The following is a 22,181-nucleotide window of genomic DNA, read 5'->3' as shown; positions in this document are numbered from 1 at the left end:
CTACATTTTATTTCTCTTAATTGTTTATTACTTCTTCCTATTGTCTTTCTCATATAACATGATTTCTTAAGCCTCCACATAATAAATATGCATAGTCCAGCAAAACAAATTCCCAGATTGTTATGATGATAGTTCAGTTTAAGACCACTAGGCCACCATCCTTCATTAGTTCCCTTGTTATTCTTGATCTTTTGTTCTTCCAGAAGAATTTTTTTTTTTTATAAAATAGTTTTTTGGTAGCTTGAGTGGTATTTAGATAGGATTGTAATTTTTATTATATTAGGTTGGCCTACCCATGAGCAATTAATGTTTTTCCAATTGTTTAGATCTCATTTTATTTGTGTGAAAAGTGTTTTGTAATTGTGTCCATAGAAATCCTTCATTTGTCTTGACAAGTAGATTCCCACATATTTTATATTGTCTAGAGTGATTTTAAATGGAATTTCTATTTCTAACTCTTGCTGCCAAACTTTGTTGAATATATATATATATAGAAATACTGATGATTTGTGTGTATTTATTTTGTATCCTGCTACTTTGCTATAATTATTATTTCAACTAGTTTTTTAGTTGATTTTTTTTTTTAATTTCTAATTATACCATCATATCATCCACAAAAAGTGATAGGATAGTTTAGTTTCCTTATTGCCTACTTTAATTCCTTCATTTTCTTTTTTCTTCTCTAATTGCTAGAGCTAGCATTTGTAGTATAATATTAAATAATAGTTGTGATAATGGGTATCTTTGTTTCACTCCTTATCTAACTTATTCCCATTGCAGATGATAGTTGCTGATGCTTTTAAATAAATACTACTTGATTCTTGGTTGTCAGAACGCCAAGAGTTAACCTATAACTCTTCTTATTTTGAAAAATTAGGAAGGGGTCCCTGAAGAGACTGATGACTTTGGGGAGTTTCGAATGAGGGTATCTGACTTGGTGAAAGATTTGATCTTCCTGGTTGGATCTATGGAATGTTTTTCTCAGGTGAGTCAATTTGGACAATTTTGTTAACTTGAGCTCCTTTGGATTATGTTTAGGTTCTGTCTTATGCAGTTTGCCCAGTCTCATCTTTTTATCTTCAGTAATTTTTCTAAATTATTTAGTGCCTGTGGATTTTAATTTAGTATTCCTTACCAATGGAGCTACTTCATTTGTCTAGATGGAAAAGATATTCCTTGAATTAAAAGCCATTTGTAATTATTAAAAGTCCTAGGAATCTCTAGGAGACGTGGCATCTGTCAAATAATAAAAGGAACTTACTTTCCTGATTGTCTACCTCCCTTCAGTCAGTGACCCTTAGAAATTTGACTTTGTTTTCTTCTTTTTACCATGCTGACTACATTGCTTTTTGATAACAAACAGTTGTCATATTGAATCCTAGACATGGTTCTCTTGTATTGGAAGATGAGTAATAGTATTCCAAGTTTCTGGCAGTTGACATTTTTTGCTTATGAGAAATGAATGGTATATTTGTGCTTATCCTTGCTATCTGGAACACTTATTATAAAAATAGTCTTTGGATAATTGAATCAGACTTCAATGTAATCGGTTACATAGAAATTTGTTCCAAAACTTCTTTGTAGAAGTATTCTGATTTTTCTTTTTTGCTAGGATAGGCTTGTTATGCTACTTCTTTAAACTCAGCTTTTAATAGTTCATTATAAACGTTTAGGAATTTACCTATCCTATACTCAGAAAAATTCACCCTGTTAAAAATAAATCACCCACGGGGGCAGCTGGGTAGCTCAGTGGATTGAGAACTAGATCTAGAGACAGGAGATCCTAGGTTCAAATATGGCCTCAGCCACTTCCTAACTGTGTGACCCTGGGCAAGTCACTTGACCCCCATTGCCTAGCCCTTACCACTCTTCTGCCGTGGAGCCAATGCACAGTATTGACTCTAAGACGGAAGGTAAGGGTTAAAAAAAAAATAAATCAACCACATTTGAAATACATTAAATTACTTTTAATATACTCTTAAAGAGCAACATAGTATTAAAAAAATGAACTGAGAATTATCGATCCTGGATTTCATTCCTACTTTTTCTGTTACATTTATGATCCTGAGAAGTATATTTTGTTTTTTTGTTTTTTCTAGCTCATGGTACTAATTCAATTCAGCTAGCATTTAAATGTTAACCTCGTATACTATGTATCAGACATTGTCTAGAACTCAAGATAACAAATACCTTAAGGAACTTACAAATTCTAGTTGGATCTAACCTATAAAATCAAGGAGCACCTTGTCTCTCAGAGTCCCCTTCCAATCTTTAATTCCATGATACTGGTTGTACATGGTACTTTTGTTATGTGCTTTATATAGCATTACCTGGAGAAGGAAATGGCAAGTCACTCCAATATTTTGCCAACAAAACCCCAAAGCCGGTAACAAAGAGTTGAATATGATTGAAAAATGATTAAACAACAAAATAGCATCACAGATAGATATGGTCTCAGATCTCAAGAAATTATAATGTAAGACAATACTGATAAGGACAAGCTTAACAGAATAGAATACTGGGCAAGTACATAAATAGATATTGAGCATTTATGTTGTATGCATTTTAGGTGAGTGCTTTTTAAAAAATTAATCCTGCCTTATAATATTATAGTTTTATCAATATCACTTGCCTAAGAAGACACCAGGAGGAGATACTGATAATAATATAATCAAATAATATTTATTAGTCATATGTCTGGCATATGATTAGAGGTTATTAATCAAGTTCTGAAAGTAGTTATGAATGACAGGTGGTTTTGTGGATAGAGTACTAGTCCTAAAGTCGGGAAGCCTCATATTCCTGAATTCAAATCTGACATCTGAGACTTAATGACTGTGTGACCCCTGGAAAGTCACTTGACTGTTTCAGTAACATAATGAGCTGGAGAAGGAAATGGCAAACTGCTCCAGTATGTTTGCCCAAAAACCAAAACAAAACAAAACAAAAGAAAAACTAATGGAATCACAAAGAGTCAGACAGACCTGAAACAACTGAACAACAACAAAAAGCCGTAAGTCAGAGGCTGTGTTTTTATAGGTATTTTCATTCTTTCAATGTAATCTACAGCCCTCGAAATAGAGGACTAAATAGAAATAGCTGATCTTTGACATACTATCCTTTCAAGTAGTTCAGAATACCTCATACTTACCTATTCTAACAGTGTCACCAGAGAGCCAGTGGACAAGGGGTATACTCATGTTATATGTTTTAATATCTGAAAGTAGTAATTTAAACATCCTAGTGAGTGCTTGCTTCAGCAGCACATATATACTAAGCATCCTAGTGAATGCGGATGAGAAATTTAGAATAACATTCTAGTTCCCAAGACAAATTTGGCTTCATGAACAAAAGTTGTGTATTTTTCTATTCAGGGATTTGATATTTAAAAAACAAAAAAACCAAAATATTGTTATTTTTTTAAAAGGCCTCCCTCTGATTCATCTTTCCTCTCCTTTAGTTGTATTCTACTCTGAAAGAAGGCAACCCACCCTGGGAGGTGACAGAAGCGGTTCTCTTTATCATGGCCTCTATAGCCAAGAGTGTTGATCCGTGAGTATCTATAAGTCTTTTGCAAGAACCTTTTAATATAGGAGAAGGATCGAAATCATATGATTTATCTTTTTAATCTTTATATGTCCTCCAAAGTCTCTAAAATCTCTATTCATGTACAGCAACTCACAATTTTCTTCTCTACCTCTGTAACATATATTACTGATTATATCCTCAGTATCCATTTCCCCAGTAAAATTGAGTATAATAGGCCATGCCTACTTTCTTAGTTAAATTAAGGTTGTTTTTCCCTCATTATTTACCAAAAATTATGGTTTATGTCTTGATAAAATTGTTGAGTCTTGCCTAAAAAAATAGATCTAATGAGAAAGTCATGAAACTTGGTCCTTGTCCTAGCTCAGCCACTGACTTGCAAAATTTTATTAGTCATCCTTTTGATACTTAGCAATTTTTCTTTAAAATGAGTATAAATATCTATTTCATTGACTATTGTGCCATTGTTAGGATGGATGAGATAAAATATAGTTGCCTTTACTTGAAAGAATAGTTTTTCAAAGCTACCTTATATTGAGATCAATTATCTCTATTTGATCATCTTTTATGGGACCATGGTGCACAGTGAAAGATTGCAAATATCTTTAAAAACACAAGCCTTTATTCATGACTGCTATTCAGAATTTGATTAATACCTGTAGTTTGCTATACATGTGGCATAATTATATATCACACATATAAAACTGAACTTAAAAGTGAGTAGTAGTATTCTAATTTATTCCAATTTACTTTAAATAGTAGTTTTTTTGGTTGTTTTGTTTTTAAGCTCAAAAATCTTTAACTTACATCTTTTGATCCATTTTGAAGCCTGGATAGAAGCTCTGATAAATGAGATTTTAGGAAGATAAATAGAGGTCATTGCTACTGTGCTTTCTTTCAGTACTTCTTGCTAAGGGTTGATTTGATGGAATTAATGGGCATGGAGCATCAAGAATTATGAGGCACTGCAGCATAACTAGAAAAGTGCTGAATTATAGTTAGGAGTTCTCGTTTTGAATGCTGACTTTGGCATGTACCCATTGTTTGACTATGGGCAAGTCAGTTAACTTTTTAGAGCCTCATGTGATTCATATGTAAAATGAGGAAAACCACATTTATATGACTTAATCCACACAGTTATTGTGGAGAAAGTTCTTTGTAACCTTCCAAGCCTATAAATGTGAGTAGTTATGACACTAAGTTTTGTTCCCTAGGAAAACTAGTAGATCATTGAAAATATGGATTCTGAACTTATTTATAATTTATTTGTTTGTTTGTTTTTTGGTAGGCAATGGGGGTTAAATGATTTGCCCAGGGTCACATAGCTAGGAAGTGTATGAGGCCAGATTTGAACCTAGGAACTCCCGTCTCTAGACCTGACTCCATTGAGCCACCCAGCTGCCCCCTTGAATTTATTTTACTTCTAGCTGGATCCTGACCAACTTTTGCTTCTTATTTTCTACTAAAGATGATTCTACAGTGTTGTTAGCAGGAAACGAGCTTGCACTAATTTAGAATATTGACAAAATTGAAAAAATGATAGTTTAGAAACTTTCTGAAAGCTGAATACATCTAGGTCTCCGGTCTCCTTATCCTTGTCTTCTTGATCCAGAGAACTTTTTTAGAATCAGCACACTTAAAGAACTGAAATCATGAAGCTGGTAGCAGACTCTGCATTGTATACCACTTCAGACCATTTCCATTTAATCTCTTTTCTGTTTTCTTTCCTTTCAGCAGGGTTAGGAAGCAAAAGTGGACTTCTCGTACCTGTTAGCACTTAAAATTCACAGTTCCAAATCCAAGAAAATCTCTCAGAGAATCTCTTCTAATAAAATATTTCTGAGATAAACTTAAATTTTTTTTTTATCACAGTAGTAACTTCAGTTTGAAGAATAAAGCTGTCCAAGAGCAAAAACATCTTTTGTTTCAGTTCTTCCTTCAAGAAGATTTGGGAAACCCTAATGTCAATTGACAAACACTTGAGTTTAGTTGGTTCTCCATTTTGAGTAGCTCATTAGAAGTAAGGGGTGCTATTTCTGACTATTGTTTGGCCAGGATATGACCTCTCAATGCAGTAACAGTGAACATTTCCATTTTGTTCTCAGGGAAAATAACCCAACACTTGTGGAGGTCCTAGAAGGAGTTGTCCGTCTCCCAGAGACTGTTCACACAGCTGTCCGATACACCAGCATTGAGCTAGTCGGAGAGATGAGTGAAGTGGTTGATCGAAATCCCCAGTTTCTTGGTGAGTCTGACATCATGGAAGTATCTTCTTTTTCTTCTTCCTTTTTTAATGTTTCAAGTTCTTAAGAAAGTTGGGATTGAGAATAAAATAAGTCCACTCAAATTTCTAACCAGTTGTTGTGCTTACAGACTTGAAAGGGAGGGTCTTTCCTGTTAAAGATTTCTAAACCAAGAAACATTTTGCTATCAAAATTGTTTGAACACAAGAATTCATATATTAGTGTAGGAGCCATATTAATACAAGCTTACTTCAATAGCAGTTCATTTAATAAAACTAAGGAGGAAACTTAATCAGTGCTTTTAAACAATCCCCCATTAAAAATATTGTGTGTGTGTGGGGGGGGCAGCTGGGTAGCTCAGTGGGTTGAGAACCAGGCCTAGAGACTGGAGGTCCTAGGTTCAAATCTGACCTCAGACACTTCCCAGCTGTGTGACCCTGGGCAAGTCACTTGACCCCCATTGCCTAGCCCTTATCACTCTTCTGCCTTGGAGCCAATACATAGTATTGACTCCAAGACGGAAGGTAAGGGTTTTTATTTAAAAACTTATATATTGTGTCAAGCTCTAAAGAAAAGTATCTTCAGAAGAAATTGAAGAATTTTGTGAGTTCTGTATTTGTTTCTCATTTATAAGCTACTAGAAGTTTCCTGTTAACCTCAGTTTTTGGATACCTCATCTCTACTCTTTTAGAGTTTGTTTTGGGGTTACTGAAAAGTATTCATTTATTGAAGTAACAATTAGTAACCAGATATAGTAGTCAGCCTCTTTTATGGACTTAGTTTTTTTTATTAAATAAACCCTTACCTATTATCTTGGAACCAATACTGTGTATTGATTCCAAGGCAGAAGAGTGGTAAGAGCTAGGCAGTGGGGGTTAAGTGACTTGCCCAGGGTCACACAGCTGGGAAGTGTCTGAGGCCAGATTTGAACCTAGGACTTCCCATCTCTAGGTCTGGCTCTCAATCCACTGAGCTACCCAACTGCCCCCCTCATGGGAATTTGTGCATATGATCACATCTATTTGTGATCAGAATAGATGTTATTAATTTAAGTAAACTGGATAGGCAGAATTTCAAGCTTATGAAATCAGCAGAAAACTGATTAATTTTATTGAACGTGAAACACTGAACTTCAATACACCAAATGTTAGACCAAATGTTAGATGGTTATACTAATGACAAAGTAAGATATCACAACTCAGCTCTGTTAGGCATCTTAAATATCTAGAGAGAAGGAGGAAGGAAGCAAAGTTCTGAGAGCTCAGTATGTGGAGTCCAGGGACCCAGCTACACTAGCAATTATGATAATTCATATGGAGTTGGAGGGGTGAGTTAATGCTGAAGGGGAGATCCATAAAGTGGTGAAAAGTAAATGTAAAGATTACAATCATTAGAGACTTGATGTACCAAGAACTCCTCAGAGGACAGGAATAAAGAAGTATCACCACACTAGAGTGGTCAATTATTGTTATTCTCAAAGAGTTTTTAGTTAGGTGACCAAAAACTTGAAATAAATTAGAGAATAAGATAAAAGATAGAGTTAGTAGGCTAAATGGATAGAACACTGAGCTTAGAATTGACTTGAGTCTGAATTCTGGCTCTTTTGCTGTACAACTGTGGGCAAGTCACTGAGCCTCCCTGTCCTCAGTGTCAATCTCTATGAAATGGAAATACTGATACTACCTGCTTCATGGGAGAACTTTATAAACCTGAAAAAGAATCCTGTAAAAATGTTTGTTGTTATGTAATCAGTTCTTAGACTGTATGGTAAGGACTATAACTGTTTTAGGACTTTAAATGAGGAACTCATTGAAATCTTTTGGAAAATCAGTAGGTTTTTAACTGCTTTGTAAAAGGTGGGTAGACAATGAGACCAGAAGAGAACGTTCTGGGTCTATGACCATTGGCTCAAGCATAGGAGTGGGGCAGAACATGGACTTGTGCACTGGGGTAAGAGTAGTAGGTGTTTTTGAATGGGTAGGTTAAGAAACAATGGAAGTCTTGTCTGAGGAGTTTGGATTTGATGGGAATTTGAAGGGAGCTCTGGGTTATCCAGCAGGAGAGTGACATAATTTAATAATTTAAAGTGGAGCTTTGGGAATATTAATCTGTCAGGAAAGTGTAGGTCATTGTGGTGGAAGAGACCAAAGACAATTATAGTTTTGGGGGGTTGTGTTTATCAAAGACTGGACTGGCTTGTTAGCAGTTGATGTGTGAAAGAGGTGGTATCTGAGCTGTCAGAATGCTATTGACCTTGACATGGTATTCAATCAGATTATGGATCTGATTGCCATCATAATCTTTCTTCATGAACTTGTCAGCCTGGATGTAGGGGCTTTTTCTGTCAAGCATACCTAGTCTTAATAAAGATGGGAAGGGGAAGATAAGAATTTTACATAAATTCACTCTCTGTTCTGCCAAGTGAAAGCTAGCCATCCTGATCTGCTTCCCAGGAAGGGTCAGTGTGAGTGTTTACAGCTTCTTGTTAGATACACAAAGTGTGGGATCATGGAGGAGCACTGGATTGGGAGCTCTGGGATCTAGGGTCAGATCTGGCCTTTGATCCTAACACCTTTGGGGCCTTGGACAACTCATTTGCCCTCCCTGTGATTTAATTTCTTCTCAGTAAATTGAGGAAGTTGGAATGGATAATTTAAAGGTTCCTTGAGTGTTTAGTTCCTGACTTTAGTCCTTTCCTTCTTTCCTTTCTTGCTAGATGCTGTACAAGGTACTTTGCTAGCCACTGAGATAGACATATACATTCTTTTCCCTTTAAGAGTTAGTTGTGTACCTGTTTTCACTGGTTTTGTTTCTCCTATATAATAATAATTCAGTGGCCTGGAAAATGTGAATATGTGATGTGTTTGTATGCTTCTTCTTCTTTGAGATATTACCCGGTATAATGGTATATGGTAACAATAATTCACATTTGTGAATTTTTTACATTTTTTTTTACATTAATCAAGAATTCACCTGACAAGACAACCCTGTGAGGTAGGTAGTATGGTATTACTATCTCCATTTTATTGCTGAAAAGACTGAGATCCAAAGAAGTTGTCAGAATTTTAATCTTTGAGGTCAGAACAAGCAGTTAAGTTTACAGTGAATTTTTTGTGAAATTTATGCACTCTCAGTATTCATATTTCCATCTTCTGTTATCAGACCCTGTGTTGGGCTATTTGATGAAGGGCCTGTGTGAAAAACCTCTGGCCTCTGCTGCTGCCAAAGCCATTCACAACATCTGCTCTGTCTGCCGGGACCACATGGCTCAGCACTTTAATGGACTACTGGAAATTGCCCGCTCCCTTGATTCCTTCATGCTGTCTCCAGAAGCTGCTGTAGGCTTGCTGAAAGGTATTTACTACTACATTACTGCATTAGTAATTGAGTTTTTTCTGAGTCATCTCTCTGGAATGGGTCTCATAACTCTTGTACCACTCATTTCTGGTATTGCAGTCGACTTGTTAGCTCACGGGGGTATGTACATACACCTAATGCAGTTTTTGTTGTCTACACTATTGCATTGTTGGGTCTATTTAGTTCATAATATTTTATTGAATAGTAACTGTACATAGCACTGAAAGGGGGCTGTTTTAGTATAGGGAGATGGAGGGGAAAGGAATAAATAAAACACTGAAGATAATAACCATCTAGTTAGATCAGGAACAATATTAAATAACACATGGAAGATTTTTAAAATAACATACTAAAAAGGGATACAGAATTGAAAGCATTTAATAAGTGATGAGCATTTCCTTCAAAATGATTCAGTTTGTGCTTTCTTTTGAACTGCCTTCTATACTTTTTTTTTAATGTTACAATGGCCCTCTTTTGTTGGGGAGAAGGCATTACCATTACTACTTCCTTCCTACTTCTGATCAGAAAATAATCCCTACCCCCATTAAAAATCAAGAGAAAGAAGTGGGGGAGGACCCCTTATAAAAAATAAGCATAGTTAAACAAAATAAGGCCACACAATGGCCATGTCCAAAAATATGACTGTACTTTGTGTCCATTACTTCTCTCATTCTTGGTCATCTGGAGACATGTTTGATCTTTGCAATGACTAGACCTCCTAAGTCTTCCAAGTTGTTTTCTTTACAGTGTTGCTGTATCTGTTGTGGTTCTGCTTACTGCTCTGCATCAGACTGTCCAGTATTCTCTGAAATTATCTCTTGAATCATTTCTTATGACTCAATAATATTCCATTTTATTCACAAACCACAATTCGTTCAAGCATTTCCTAACTGTTTATGAAGCAGTCTAAGACACCCCTTTCGATTTTAGTTTTTTAGTACCTTTTTAGTAGCTCTTTTAGGTTAAGTTAATTTGGCTTTCTAATAATCCTCTTTCTCAACCCTACACCATTCCTGCTTCTTTTCTTATTGAATCTGATGTATTTCTATCCTAAACTCATTGTGTATATGCATTCAACTCTCCTTTGTCCGTTTTGGATGAGTGAAATTTATTTGATGCCCACTGTCCCTAGACTTTCCTCTATCTTTTTATATTCTTCTGATATACTGCTTTCTTTTTTTTTTCCATTTGAATAAGTTTGTTTAGTCAATTTACAACATTATTCCTTGGTTGCAATAATCACATTATTTTCCTCCCTCCCCTCCACCCACTCTTCCTGAAGCCAACAGGCAATTTCATTGGGTATTACTTTTGTCCTTGATCAGAACCTATTTCCATGTTGTTGTTTACACTAGGATATTCATTTAGAGTCACCCCCAACCATATCCCTTCGACCCATGTATTCAAGCAGTTGTTTTTCTTTGGTGTTTTTACTCCTGCAGTGTTTCCTCTGGATGTGGATAGTGGTTTTTCTTGTAGTTGTTCAGGGTCCTTGCATTGCCACTAATGGAGAAGTCCATTACATTTGATTGTACCACAGTGTACTAGATTTATTTTTTTTATTTTTACTTTGGCTTTGTCAGATATCATGATTGCGACTTCTGCCTTCTTTTTATCAGTTGATGCCCAATAGATTTGGCTCCATCCTCTTACTTTCACCTTCCTCACGTGTGTTTCTTGTAGACAGCATATGGTAGAGTTTTGGATTCTAATCCACTCTGCTATTTGCTTGCGTTTTATGGGTGAGTTCATTCCATTCACATTCAGAGTTATGATTACTAGCTGTGTATTTCACAGCATTTTGATTTCTACCCCGATCTTGCTCTTTCACTATTTCATTCTACACCAATGTTTGTTTTTAATCAGTCCCCCTAGTCCCCACCCTTATTTTACTTCCCTTTCTACCTCCTCCCTTCTTATTCCCCCTCTTATTTTCCCTGTAGCCTTTCTAAAATTACCCCCCCCCCAACTGCTTCCTTCCCCACCAATCCATTTATTACCCTTCTATTCCCCTATAGGGTGCAAATCTATTCTCTGCTTCCCTCTTTGGGTCAATTTCAAAGCACGTAAGACTTGAGTATTTCCTATTTCCAACCTCTTTACCCTTCTAGTGTATTGATGTTTTCCATCCTCCTGCCATGAGCTTCTTTGTGACATATAAATTTACTCCCATTTGTTTCTTTTCCCTTTTCTTTTAGTATTAACCTCTTTTTTTTAGCTCTAGTTGTGTGTGTGTGTGTGTGTATACACACACATGTATATGTATTTATGCATACATATATCTATATACTTATTTATGTCTTGTCATTTCATCCTATAGTTTGTCACAGTTCCCTCTAAGTGTAATTCTTCTAGCTGCCCAGGTGATAACAACAGTTTTTAAGAGTTACCAATGACCTCTTTTCTTATAGGGATATATATCATTTTAACTTATTGAGTCTCTTAAAATTTTTTTTGTTTTGTTTTGTTTTTCTTTTCCCTCTCTTTTAAGTACCGTTTGATGGTTCTCTTGAGTTCTGTGCTTAGACGTCAAATTTTCTGTTCAGGTCTGATCTTTTCCTTGAAAATTCTTGAAATTCTTCTATTTTGTTGAATGACCATACTTTCCCCTGTAAGAATATAGTCAGTTTTGCTGGATAGTTGATTCTTGGTTGTAGACCTAGTTCCCTTGCTTTCCGGAATATCATATTCCATGCCTTTTGGTCCTTCAGTGTAGATGCAGCCAGATCCTGCGTTATCCTCACTGTGGTTCCATGGTATCTGAATGACTTCTTTTTGGCAGCTTGAAGTATCTTTTCTTTGGTCTGATAATTCTTGAATTTGGCTATAACATTCTTGGGTGTTTTCAGTTGGGGATTAAGTACAGGAAGTGATCTATGGATTCTTTCGATCTCCACTTTTCCCTCTTGTTCTACAATATTGGGGAAGTTTTCTTGAATAATTTCCTGTAGTATTGTGTCCGGGCTTTTTCTTTAGTCATAGTCTTCTGGTAGACCAATGATTCTTAAATTGTCTCTCCTTGAACAATTTTCTAAATCTTCTGTTTTGTGAATGAGATGCTTCATATTTTCCTCAATTTTTTCATTCTTTTGGTTTTGTTTTATAATGTCCTGCTGCCTTGTGAGGTCACTTAATTCTAGTTGTTGTATTCTGGTTCTTAAAAACTGGATTTCATCCCTAGCTTTTTGGTCATCGTTCTCTTTCTGGTCTGATTTTTCTATGGAGGTCATCTTTCATCCTCTTACCTCATCTTTCATCTTCTTTGCCTCATCTTTTATCTCCTTTGCCTCATCTTTCATCTTCTTTGCCTCATCTTTCATCTCCTTTGCCTCATTTTCCAGCTGATTAATTTTGGCTTTCAAGACACTGTTTTCTGTTTCCAGATGACTTATCTTGCTGTTAAAGTTGTCTTCATCCTCTCTTAATTGTGTTTTGAATTGCATTTTGAGTTCTTCCACAGTCTGTATCCAATTCGCTGTGATTTCTGATATATCATTTTCTGATCCCTCCCCCTCTGTTCCATTCACTGAATAGAAGCTATCTATTGTAATTTCTTCTTTTTCTTTTGTTTGCTCATATTCACCTCTTCTTTGATCCCTGTATTTGTCTGTGCTCTTTCTCTCATTTTTTTTTTTTTGGTTTGGGGGCTTCTGTCAGTCTCCCCTCTTGGAGCTTTGACAGGAGATCTCTCGGTGCAATCTCTGGGTGAGGGTTGTTGGGGGTTTGAGCTTCCCTGTCCTCTGGAGGTTTTTGATTGGATTAAATTCCAGCAGTTCATGAAGGAGGGGTGTGGAGCCTGGGCTTCCCTAAGTTCTGAAGACTTTTGATGGGATTAAGTTCAGCTTGGTTGGACTGGGTGTGCTCTGGCCAGGCTTCCAGCTCTAGGCTCCATCTCTAGCTCTTTCCCTGCAGTCTGTGTTTGATGCTCTGAGCTTGGCACAGCCCTGCCTGCAAGGTACACCCTCCAGACTAGCACCTTTGCCCGCCCAGAAGTTCCTGCTGCCACTGGAGTTTCAGCTCTCTAGGTGGGTGGGGGGAGGGGTCCCAGGACCTTCCTTCTGCCTTCCCCTTAAACCCAAGTGTTCTCAGATTCTGGCTTTTGGGGGGGCGTACCTTTTGAATTGAGTCCAGCAGGAGAGTTCCTTGGCTCTGTCTTGTTGTTAGGTTTGATTTTCAGTCCCCTAGGAGCATTCAGTTTGTGATCAGTAAGGAAGGGTATTCTGAGGTCTTCACTTCTGCTTCTTGTAGTCTGCCATCTTGACTCTGCCCCTCTGATATACTGCTTTCTACACTAGTGTATTCCTCTTTTTGCCTTCCTTTCTTTTCCCCTTTTTCTCTTGGAATAAACTCTCAGAATAAAACCAATCCATTTCAGCACCTTTTATTTTTCTTATTTAGTTCTCTCAGAACACTTTTTTCTTCTTCTACTAGAATATTAACACTACATCAATCATTAGCTCCTTTCAATTACTCAAATCAATTTTCCTTTCTAGGTTTCTCTCTACTCTTATTTGTATTTCAGAGTTCTTTCCCAGCTTCAGTATTTTCATCAAAAATATTTGGAAATCCTTTGTTCCATTACAAAGGTCTGTTTTTTCCTTCCTTGGTATTCTCAGGGGGTTCTTCTGGGTTTTAAGCCTCTCTCTTTTGCCTTTTTTGGAATATTGTATTCAAAGTTCTCCTTGAAATAAGCTTCCCACCCTATGTAACTGTTTTGGTAGTTACTTGGTATTTGAACTGTTTCTTTTTGGATACTTATAGAATTTTTCTTTCTCTTTTAATATGGGAGTTTCTGGTTCTGGCTATGATATTCCTAGGACCTTACCTATTGGTGCTGCTTTCAAGTAGCGATTGGTAGATTCTTTCAATATTTAGCTTGTGTTTCTGAGAGCTCTGGGCACTTTTGACTTATGATTTTTTGAAATGCAGTATTTAGATTTTCTTTTTAAAAAATCATGGTGTTCAGGGAATTTAGTGATTCTTCAAATTTGTCTCTTTGATCATCAATGTTCCAGGTCAGTTGTTTTTTATAGCAGAGATCTTGTGTTTTCTTTGATTTTGTTAAACTATTTCTTCCTTGTCTTTTAGAATGATTAATTGCTATTTGATTTAGATAATTGTTATTTGATCTAGTTTTCAGAGATTACATTTTTTGGGTAAGGGTTGCCATTCTTTATTCTAATTTTCTTATTCTTCTAGTTTTAGAGCTTTTATTTAACTTTTTATTCTCTTTGCTTTATTTTTTTTCTAGGTATTTATGTAGTCTTTGTGAAAAATACATTTTACCTTGGAATTTGTGCTTATAATTGTGTTTAATCCTTTTTTTAGAATTTTAGACTTTCTGTAATTCTTGCCACTGATTGGTCTTTCCTTTGAGAACTCATCTCTGCAGCTTTAGTTCCAGAGCTAGGTCGTTGCACAAAGGACAGTGGGCTTCAAAAATCAACCAGCAAGAGTATGTGACCAATGTTCCAAAGGACTGCAAAGACTAGATTAGCTATGATTGAATTAGTATATTAGTCAGACACTGTGATCAGGCCAGGTGAAACCATGGCATATCCCAATACAGGCTGCTGTTGATGACTATTAGAGGATATCATAGATACTAGGGTTATTCCACATGCCCTTGGTGTTGTCATAGAAATTGTGAATTTCAAAACTACTCAACCCTGTTCAAACCATTCTTTAGAGGATGGGATTTGGCTATTTCCTGATCACAATGGAGGTACTTGGAATGACAGAATCAGGTCTTGGAAACTACAATCTCCACCCTACTCAGGGTAACAGGATTTTGGAAGGGCTGCAGCAAAGCTCAAGATTTAATTATTTGAGAATATGACCTTCAACAGTCATGTGCAAAGGGGACAGACCTCTGGGCGGTCCTGGGTTAAGCTAGAGCCACCATTGGCACAGGGGAGACAAAGGAAGTGAGGTAGAGGACAGTTGAGGAGTCTGGGGACTTCCTGTGTGGAGAGAAGGAGGTTGTTGTAGGCTGGTGCTTGGAGTGGAGGCCCTCAGACTGTTTCTCCATTTTGGTCACGTGAGTGATAGGGACTGATCTCTTTTCTTTGCCTGGGCTATCCAAGGCCTTGGGCCTTTGGCCCAGCCTAAGCAGAGTGAGTATTTAAGCCCTATTCCCTTCTCTCTCTCTCTCTCTCTCTCTCTCTCTCTCTCTCTCTCTCTCTCTCTCTCTCTCTCTCTCTCTCTCTCTCTCTCTCTCTCTCCTCTCCCTCTCCCTCTCCCTCTCCCTCTCCCTCTCCCTCTCCCTCTCCCTCTCCCTCTCCCTCTCCCTCTCCCCCTCTCCCCCTTCCTCCCCTTCCCCCCCTCTATCTATCTCTATCTCTCTCTCTCTCTCTCATACCTTTCTTCCTCCTGTTAGTAATTAAAGAAAACTCCATAAAAGGTTGACTGCTGACTTGAGTTTTCATTTAGGAATTACATAGCTGAATTCCTTGGCGACCTTAAATTAATATATATCAGTCTTTTAAAGTGATTTCCATATCACAAAATAACCAGCCTTAACATTGGCATCATGAAGTAGGGAAATGACTTTCATAATCTTATTAGAGCTGTGCAGCTTAAATGAACCTTTACAGAAGAAGCAGGGATAGAAGAGTATTCTTATACCAAAAGGTTGTCGAGCCACATATGTTCTTTCTACTTAATGATTCCCTCCTGCATATCTGCCACACCAGGGTATCTGGGATCTATGAACTTATTAGAATGAAACTTGCAGGAGCAAAATGGAGATTGACAGTGTAGGCCATTCCTCCTTTTTCTTTCTTTTGAAACTATCCTTTTTAGCATTGGTAAAACTTGGGCGTGCCCCATTCCTTATACATGGACTGCTCTTCCTCCTTCCTTTAGTCTGCCTTTTAAAACCTTCTTTGTCCTTCAGAGCCCAACAAAAGTGCCCATCTTCTATTTTAAAACTCAAAGGCATTATCTTTAACAGAGCCTTTGTCTTTCCCCTTTTTCCTTTCTATAGTCTTTCCTTCTTTAAATTTGCCTAAGGACTTGTACCATTTCTTATGCTCTTAGGTTTGATTTTATATATTTAATGTATGTTATTATGTAAAAGGGCAGCATGTCAGGGTGAATAAAGAGTTGGTCTCAAAGTAAAGAAAGACTGGTTTAAGTCTCCATCTCACAGACAACTAGCTGTGTGATTCTGGGCAAGTTCCTTAAATTCTTAGTACTCCAAGCAACTCTTTTCAGTCTACAAATTGCTGGAAAAGTAACAGCTTTTTCAAATCTGGTTTTAGATACTTTCTAGCTGTGTGACCTTGGACAAGTCACTTAACTTCATTTGCCTACCCCTTGCCCATCAGTCTTTGTTACTAATACAGGAAGTAAAGGTTTTTAAAAAAAAGTACTAACTTTTGTTGGTAATGGGAATCTTTCCCTGGGAGTTGACTGGTGGTGGCAATCCCTGTCCCGTGGTATTCCATATATAGGTCATATTCCCCTATACCAGTGATGGTGAACCTATAGCACATGTGCCAAAGATGGCATGCAGAGTACTCCCTGTGGACACGTGCACTGTCATCCCCCATCAGAGTTCATTACTAGAAAGGCCTAGAGGGTCTTGGGTAGAGCTGATTCCCTCTCCCTCTCCACAATATCTGACAACATTCCTCCCTTCACCCTCCCCTCTGCCCAGCAGCCCAATGAGAGTGCTTCCTCTCTCCCCTGTGTGAGGTGAGGGGTGGGGTGGGACAAGTCCAACTAGGGTGGGGCGAGGCGGGGTGGGGGGGGTACAGCACATAGTCTCTAAAAGGTTTGCCATCACTGCCCTATTCCAACTCTTTGAGGGGAGAGTCCATGTTTTAGTTATTTTTCTTCTCTGGGATCTGTTCTAGTGCTTTGTATATAGGAGTAACTTGATGAATAATGATTATTCATTGAAAATAAAGGTATTGGGAAGAAGGTATCATTGCATATGGACTTTGTATAGGAACTATGTGTTCAGAAGATCTTTTGCGGGGGGGAGAAAGATACTTTCTGGGGTGGTCTTTCACTGGGTCATTGAGAATCATTAACTTTATTCATAATTGTCAGTGTGAAGTGGTATATTCTCCTGAGACACATAAAGGAAAACAAAATGCGGGGAAAAAAATTATTTTCTAGAGGGTTGATATATATGATTGGTGATTTTGGCTTTAAAAGATCGCTCTATTGCAAACAATAGGGAAATAGGTTTCAAACAGTGATACATGTAAAACCCAGCGGAATTGCTCATGAGCTCAGGAAGGGGGGGAGGGAAGAGAGGAAGGAAAGAACATGAATCACGTAACCATGGGAAAATATTCTAAACTAATTAATATAGAAAGAAAGATAAAAAGAAATTTAGGGTTGAGTGTGTTTAGAGGAAGGACATGGAGAGTCTCAACAGCAAATCTGTCACTAGAGTTTTGTCATCTTATTCCAGTCCAGGGATTACTGTCCTCTGAATTGGTTTGTTTGCATTTATTTCTTTACTCTCTAGGGACAGCACTCGTCCTAGCCAGATTACCCTTAGAAAAAATTGCTGAATGCCTCAGTGAATTATGTGCAGTTCAAGTCATGGCATTGAAAAAGGTAAGTCTGTCAAAAATTGGAACATCTTATGCTTTCCCATGTTTGTTGTAGAGGTAGCTACCTAGGCCTACCTTCTTGTGCCATACTGCAGTAGTGTCATGAGGAGACTACTACTCTTTTGTTAGAAAGTTCAATGAACTTAGAATTAGAAGACCTGAGTTTAAGTCCTATGCCCATTACTTGATAGCTATAAAACCCCAGACAAGTCATTTAACATATTTGAGTCTCAGTTTTCTTATCTGTAAAATGGGAGTGATATCTCTCGTGGGGTTATGACGATTAAATGATGCAATGTGCTTTCTAGGGGGCAGGGGGTCCTAGGTTCAAATGTGACCTCAGACACTTCCTAGCTATGTGACTGGACAAGTCACTTAACCCCCATTGCCTAGTCTTTACCACTCTTCTGTCTTGGAACCTATTACTTAATATTTATTGTAAGACAGAAGAGAAGAGTTCTTTTAAAAGTGTTTTGTAGCTATTTATGTCATCCATTATTTTCATCATCATCATCATTGCAGAATAAGAAAGGGGCCAGGACCCCATGATTTGTTTTAGTCCCTTATCCGTATGCAACAATAGGCTTCACAGATCATGAAGTAATTTTCTCCTGTTTTTTTGGTGTGGTTTTTTTTTTAAACTTCTTTTTAGCTGGTGACATGCAAGTGATGAGGGCCTTACCTAGGAAAATTTAGGGTCTGAAGTTTTTCCTCAAAGTTCTGTAATATGTTGTTTATTAATAATTTTCAAGGCCTGTTAGCACTGATTTAAATTTGCTATACTGGATACTATAGGAAGTTTTGTTTTTCTTTTTAAAGGAAGGAGCCTTGATAGAACTTTAAGATGAGCTATTTGTGATTTAGAAGGTAAGCTTGTGTGTGGTGTTAGCTAAGTTTTAACTTGTTCTCTCCTTAGCTGCTATCTCAAGAGCCCAGCAATGGCATTTCCTCAGATCCCACCGTGTTCTTAGATCGCCTGGCAGTAATATTTAGGTAAGAAGTGGGGAGGAATGTGGATGGCATACTTAGACTTTAAGCAAATATTCTTTCTCACACTTCACCCTTCTCTGGCTGTATTTGACTTTCCCTGTCCATTGTTTACCCTATCCACCTGGAAAAGGAGAAGAATTAAGCTTGCATTCTAAAAGTGAAGCATTTTATAAAGTGTTCCTCAAGATAAAAGGTAAATCCTAAAAATCATCCCTAGCCTATCCCTTTGTCAATAGATTTTTCTAAAATTATAAGTTATTAGTTGGACACTAGTGTGGAGCATCAGAAAATCCAGATAACTTCTAGGGAAGCTCTTGGAATAAAAGTTAATTTTATCCCAGGAACAAGAAGGCAATTAAGGAAGAATGATGAAAATAATTCTCTTAAGTGATTTGTACAGTTTGTAATTATTCTAATGAGACTTGCATACCTCATGAAAATTACTGAAGCACCAAATATAGCAAGTTAATAACTTCTTGAAAGTAAATAAGGAAAAAAAATAAACCAGAAATTAAATGAGTAGGCAGGCATGGTGACACATACCATAATCCTTGCTTCTAGGGAGTTTGAAGCTGATGGATCACTTGGATTTGAGAGCTTTTAGTTGTAGTTCAAGTCTCACCAGGCTACCAGAGAAAAGACAAACCAGCCCAAGTCAGAAAATAGAGCAGGTCATAGCTTCTTTGTGTCATCAGTATTGAGATTGTGCCTGGGAATGGTTGTTATACTTTCCAGCCTGGGTAAAAGAAGGTGATCCCATCTCCCCACAAAAAGTAAAAGAAAAGCCCAAATGGAAGAAATATCATTTTTTTATTGATTTTTTTTTTACTAAAAAGTTCTTTTAAGTAAATTAGCCTTTTGATTTTATTCATTGTTAGAAGGAACCTTAATCAGTGTTATTCTTTGAAAATTTATTAAACTACAACCTCATATTATGCCAGTTGAAGGAAATCATTAATAAGTGGACATTTATAGTTTGAAAGTAAAAGGACTTAGGCTTATTCTTTTGCATTTTTTTTGTCGTTGTTGCTTTAAAGGTTATTTTCCTTCAAAGATTATTAGAAGGTTGAGACCTGATTTACAAAGTTCATTTATTACTTACCTCTCTTCAAGTTATTGGAGAGTGGTACTAATGTATTGGTCTTCTTTTGATGATGGGAATAAAGTATCATTTGTTTTCTTAGAATGGACTCAATCATCATATTATTGTTTCTGACTATTGATCTAAGATTAAAGGGAAGAAATACAAAATGTTTGTAGTAGATTACTTCCCCAGAACCAGAGGAGTCTTCTCCAGAGCTAGACTGGTTGCCAAAGCTTACTAGTTTTTAAAGGCTTTGGGAGAGGATTAGAATCACTGGTGTGCCAGAGCCAGCATGAGCCCACAAATCAATTGTTAAATTTTCAGGGTGAGCATTTACACTTCAGAAATATGTAAACCTGGGGGAAGCTGGGTAGCTCAGTGGATTGAGAGCCAGTCCTAGAGATGGGAGGTCCTAGGTTCAAATCTGACCTCAGACACTTCCCAGCTGTGTGACCCTGGGCAAGTCACTTAACCCCCATTGCCTAGCCCTGACCACTCTTCTGCCTTGGAACACATACACAGTATTGACTCCAAGATGGAAGGTAAGGGTTAAAAAAAAAAGAAGAAGAATTATGTAAACCCTACAAATCAAGGCTTGAATTATTGCTTTGTTGATTATTTGGATTTAAGAAAGTAGAGAAAATGTTAATAATACTGATTTAACTTTAAAATGTGCCTGTATGTCCCTCCGACCACTCCTCCCATTCCCTCCCTTCTCCCCCCTTCTCCCCCCCCCCCCCCAACCAGTTGTTAAGTATTTACTGACAGGTCCCTGGTTGGAATGGCTATTTCATTATTTGTAAGATAGTTGCAGTTAATTTGGAAGGGGCATCAAGGGAGGCATAATAACAGATGAGTGTTTCAACTTTCTTTTTGGTGGGAGTAGTGGACATCACTGAATATATGCATAAAGAGGTTTGGGGCTGTTTTCTCAGAGAAGCTGCTCCTTCATTACTTTGGGTCATTGTCTCTTCCCAGACACACCAATCCTATTGTAGAAAATGGACAGACTCATCCGTGCCAAAAAGTCATACAAGAAGTAAGTGCTGGTATGGGCCTCAGAATCTAGGTTTCCTTCACCTTCCTTTACTGAGATCCAGGTAGCTGAAATAAAGAAACATTGTGTCCTTGGTGGACTGGTTCCATTGGAATAGGTAGAATATCAATAAAAAAAGGAGAATGAGCCATTAAGTAGACATTCAAACTTTTCTAGAACAAAGGTTGAAGGAAGCTAATCCAAAAACTCAAAGGACAAGTTTTGAAATAGATGAATTTGTGTAGTCCTCAGGGCAAATTGTCCCTCTGGAACCCTGGATTCTCTTCTTAGCAGTGTTGTTGATTGCTAAGTGTTTTTGAGAAAGCCATTTAATCTCCCTTGGGCCAGTTTTCCAATTCTAATGTACTGGTCTTCTCTCTGTCTCAGTGGAGCTGTAGATCAATAGGTATTTTTTTTTGACAAATGCTTTATTATTCTTTAAAGAAAATGTTGTACATGCTAAATATTTGTAAGTTCTTGAATGTTTTTAGATAATGTGTAAACCTCTTTTTCCTCAAAACAATGCTTTTGTCCAAATTCTTCGACTTTCCTGGCATTATCTTTTCTTTGGAAAGTATTGTTTCTTCTTTAATTCAGGGAGTCCAGAATACAGGACAGTCTGGACCAGTTACATTCATTGTCAGTCATACAGCATTGCTATTTAGTTGTTGAATTGCTGCTGTTATTTCATTTCAGAGACGGTTACGTCTCAGTGAGGGTGATCCAATCTCTAACATGTGTGGATTTATATCTCAGAAACCTAGTCAGAGCCCAAATCAGTAAGGGTCATATTTGGTGGGCCTCCTTAGCTCTTGCTGCTGGCTTTTTATCTTATTCTTTCTCTTCTTCCTTTTTTGGCTCAGATTTGGCCAGTTTTGTCAGAGACTCTAAACAAACACCGAGCCGATAACCGGATTGTAGAGCGGTGTTGCAGGTGCCTGCGTTTTGCTGTTCGATGTGTAGGTAAAGGGTCCGCAGCTCTCCTGCAGCCCTTGGTTACACAGGTGAGTTCTCAGGAAACCAGTAAAGGGGGGAAGATATGTATGCTTGAGGGGTGGGGGTTCCCTTACTAGGAGTTTGATACCTGAGTGATCCTGAATGACTGCATCTCTGCTTGGGCTTCAGCTCCTCATCTGCAGGTTGAGTTTGGTTGTGAAGACAGAAGGGGTTTAAATAAACTTCAGTGATCTTTAACATCCCTACTCTCAGCAGTGTGACAAAAAATTAAAAAGCTTTATACTATGTGAATTTAGTCATAGTAGTTTTTTGATTACCTAAAAGGCTAGTGTTTAGTAAATGCTTATTGACTGACTAACAAAATGGAAAGCTAGTCTTTCAGCTAATTGTTA

General features: G+C 37.4%; 1 protein-coding gene across 2 annotated transcripts in view; it reads left to right on the top strand.

Moving 5' to 3' along the window:
• The window catches only part of TNPO3 (transportin 3), a 125,750-nt gene that overhangs the window by 84,390 nt on the left and 19,179 nt on the right, over positions 1-22,181 (top strand). For both annotated transcript variants that reach the window (XM_001366676.4, XM_056799690.1), the window contains 8 exons: positions 878-985; positions 3,461-3,552; positions 5,652-5,791; positions 8,952-9,143; positions 17,635-17,726; positions 18,639-18,715; positions 20,775-20,835; positions 21,696-21,836. In XM_001366676.4, the coding sequence (XP_001366713.1) occupies positions 878-985; positions 3,461-3,552; positions 5,652-5,791; positions 8,952-9,143; positions 17,635-17,726; positions 18,639-18,715; positions 20,775-20,835; positions 21,696-21,836 (903 nt within the window). The remainder of the gene's footprint in view (positions 1-877; positions 986-3,460; positions 3,553-5,651; positions 5,792-8,951; positions 9,144-17,634; positions 17,727-18,638; positions 18,716-20,774; positions 20,836-21,695; positions 21,837-22,181) is intronic.

Source organism: Monodelphis domestica, chromosome 5 (genome assembly GCF_027887165.1).
Source record: "Monodelphis domestica isolate mMonDom1 chromosome 5, mMonDom1.pri, whole genome shotgun sequence".
Classification (NCBI taxonomy): Eukaryota; Metazoa; Chordata; class Mammalia; order Didelphimorphia; family Didelphidae; genus Monodelphis; species Monodelphis domestica.
The sequence above is the reverse complement of the archived record's forward strand: the minus strand, read 5'-3'. Positions and strand labels throughout refer to the sequence as shown.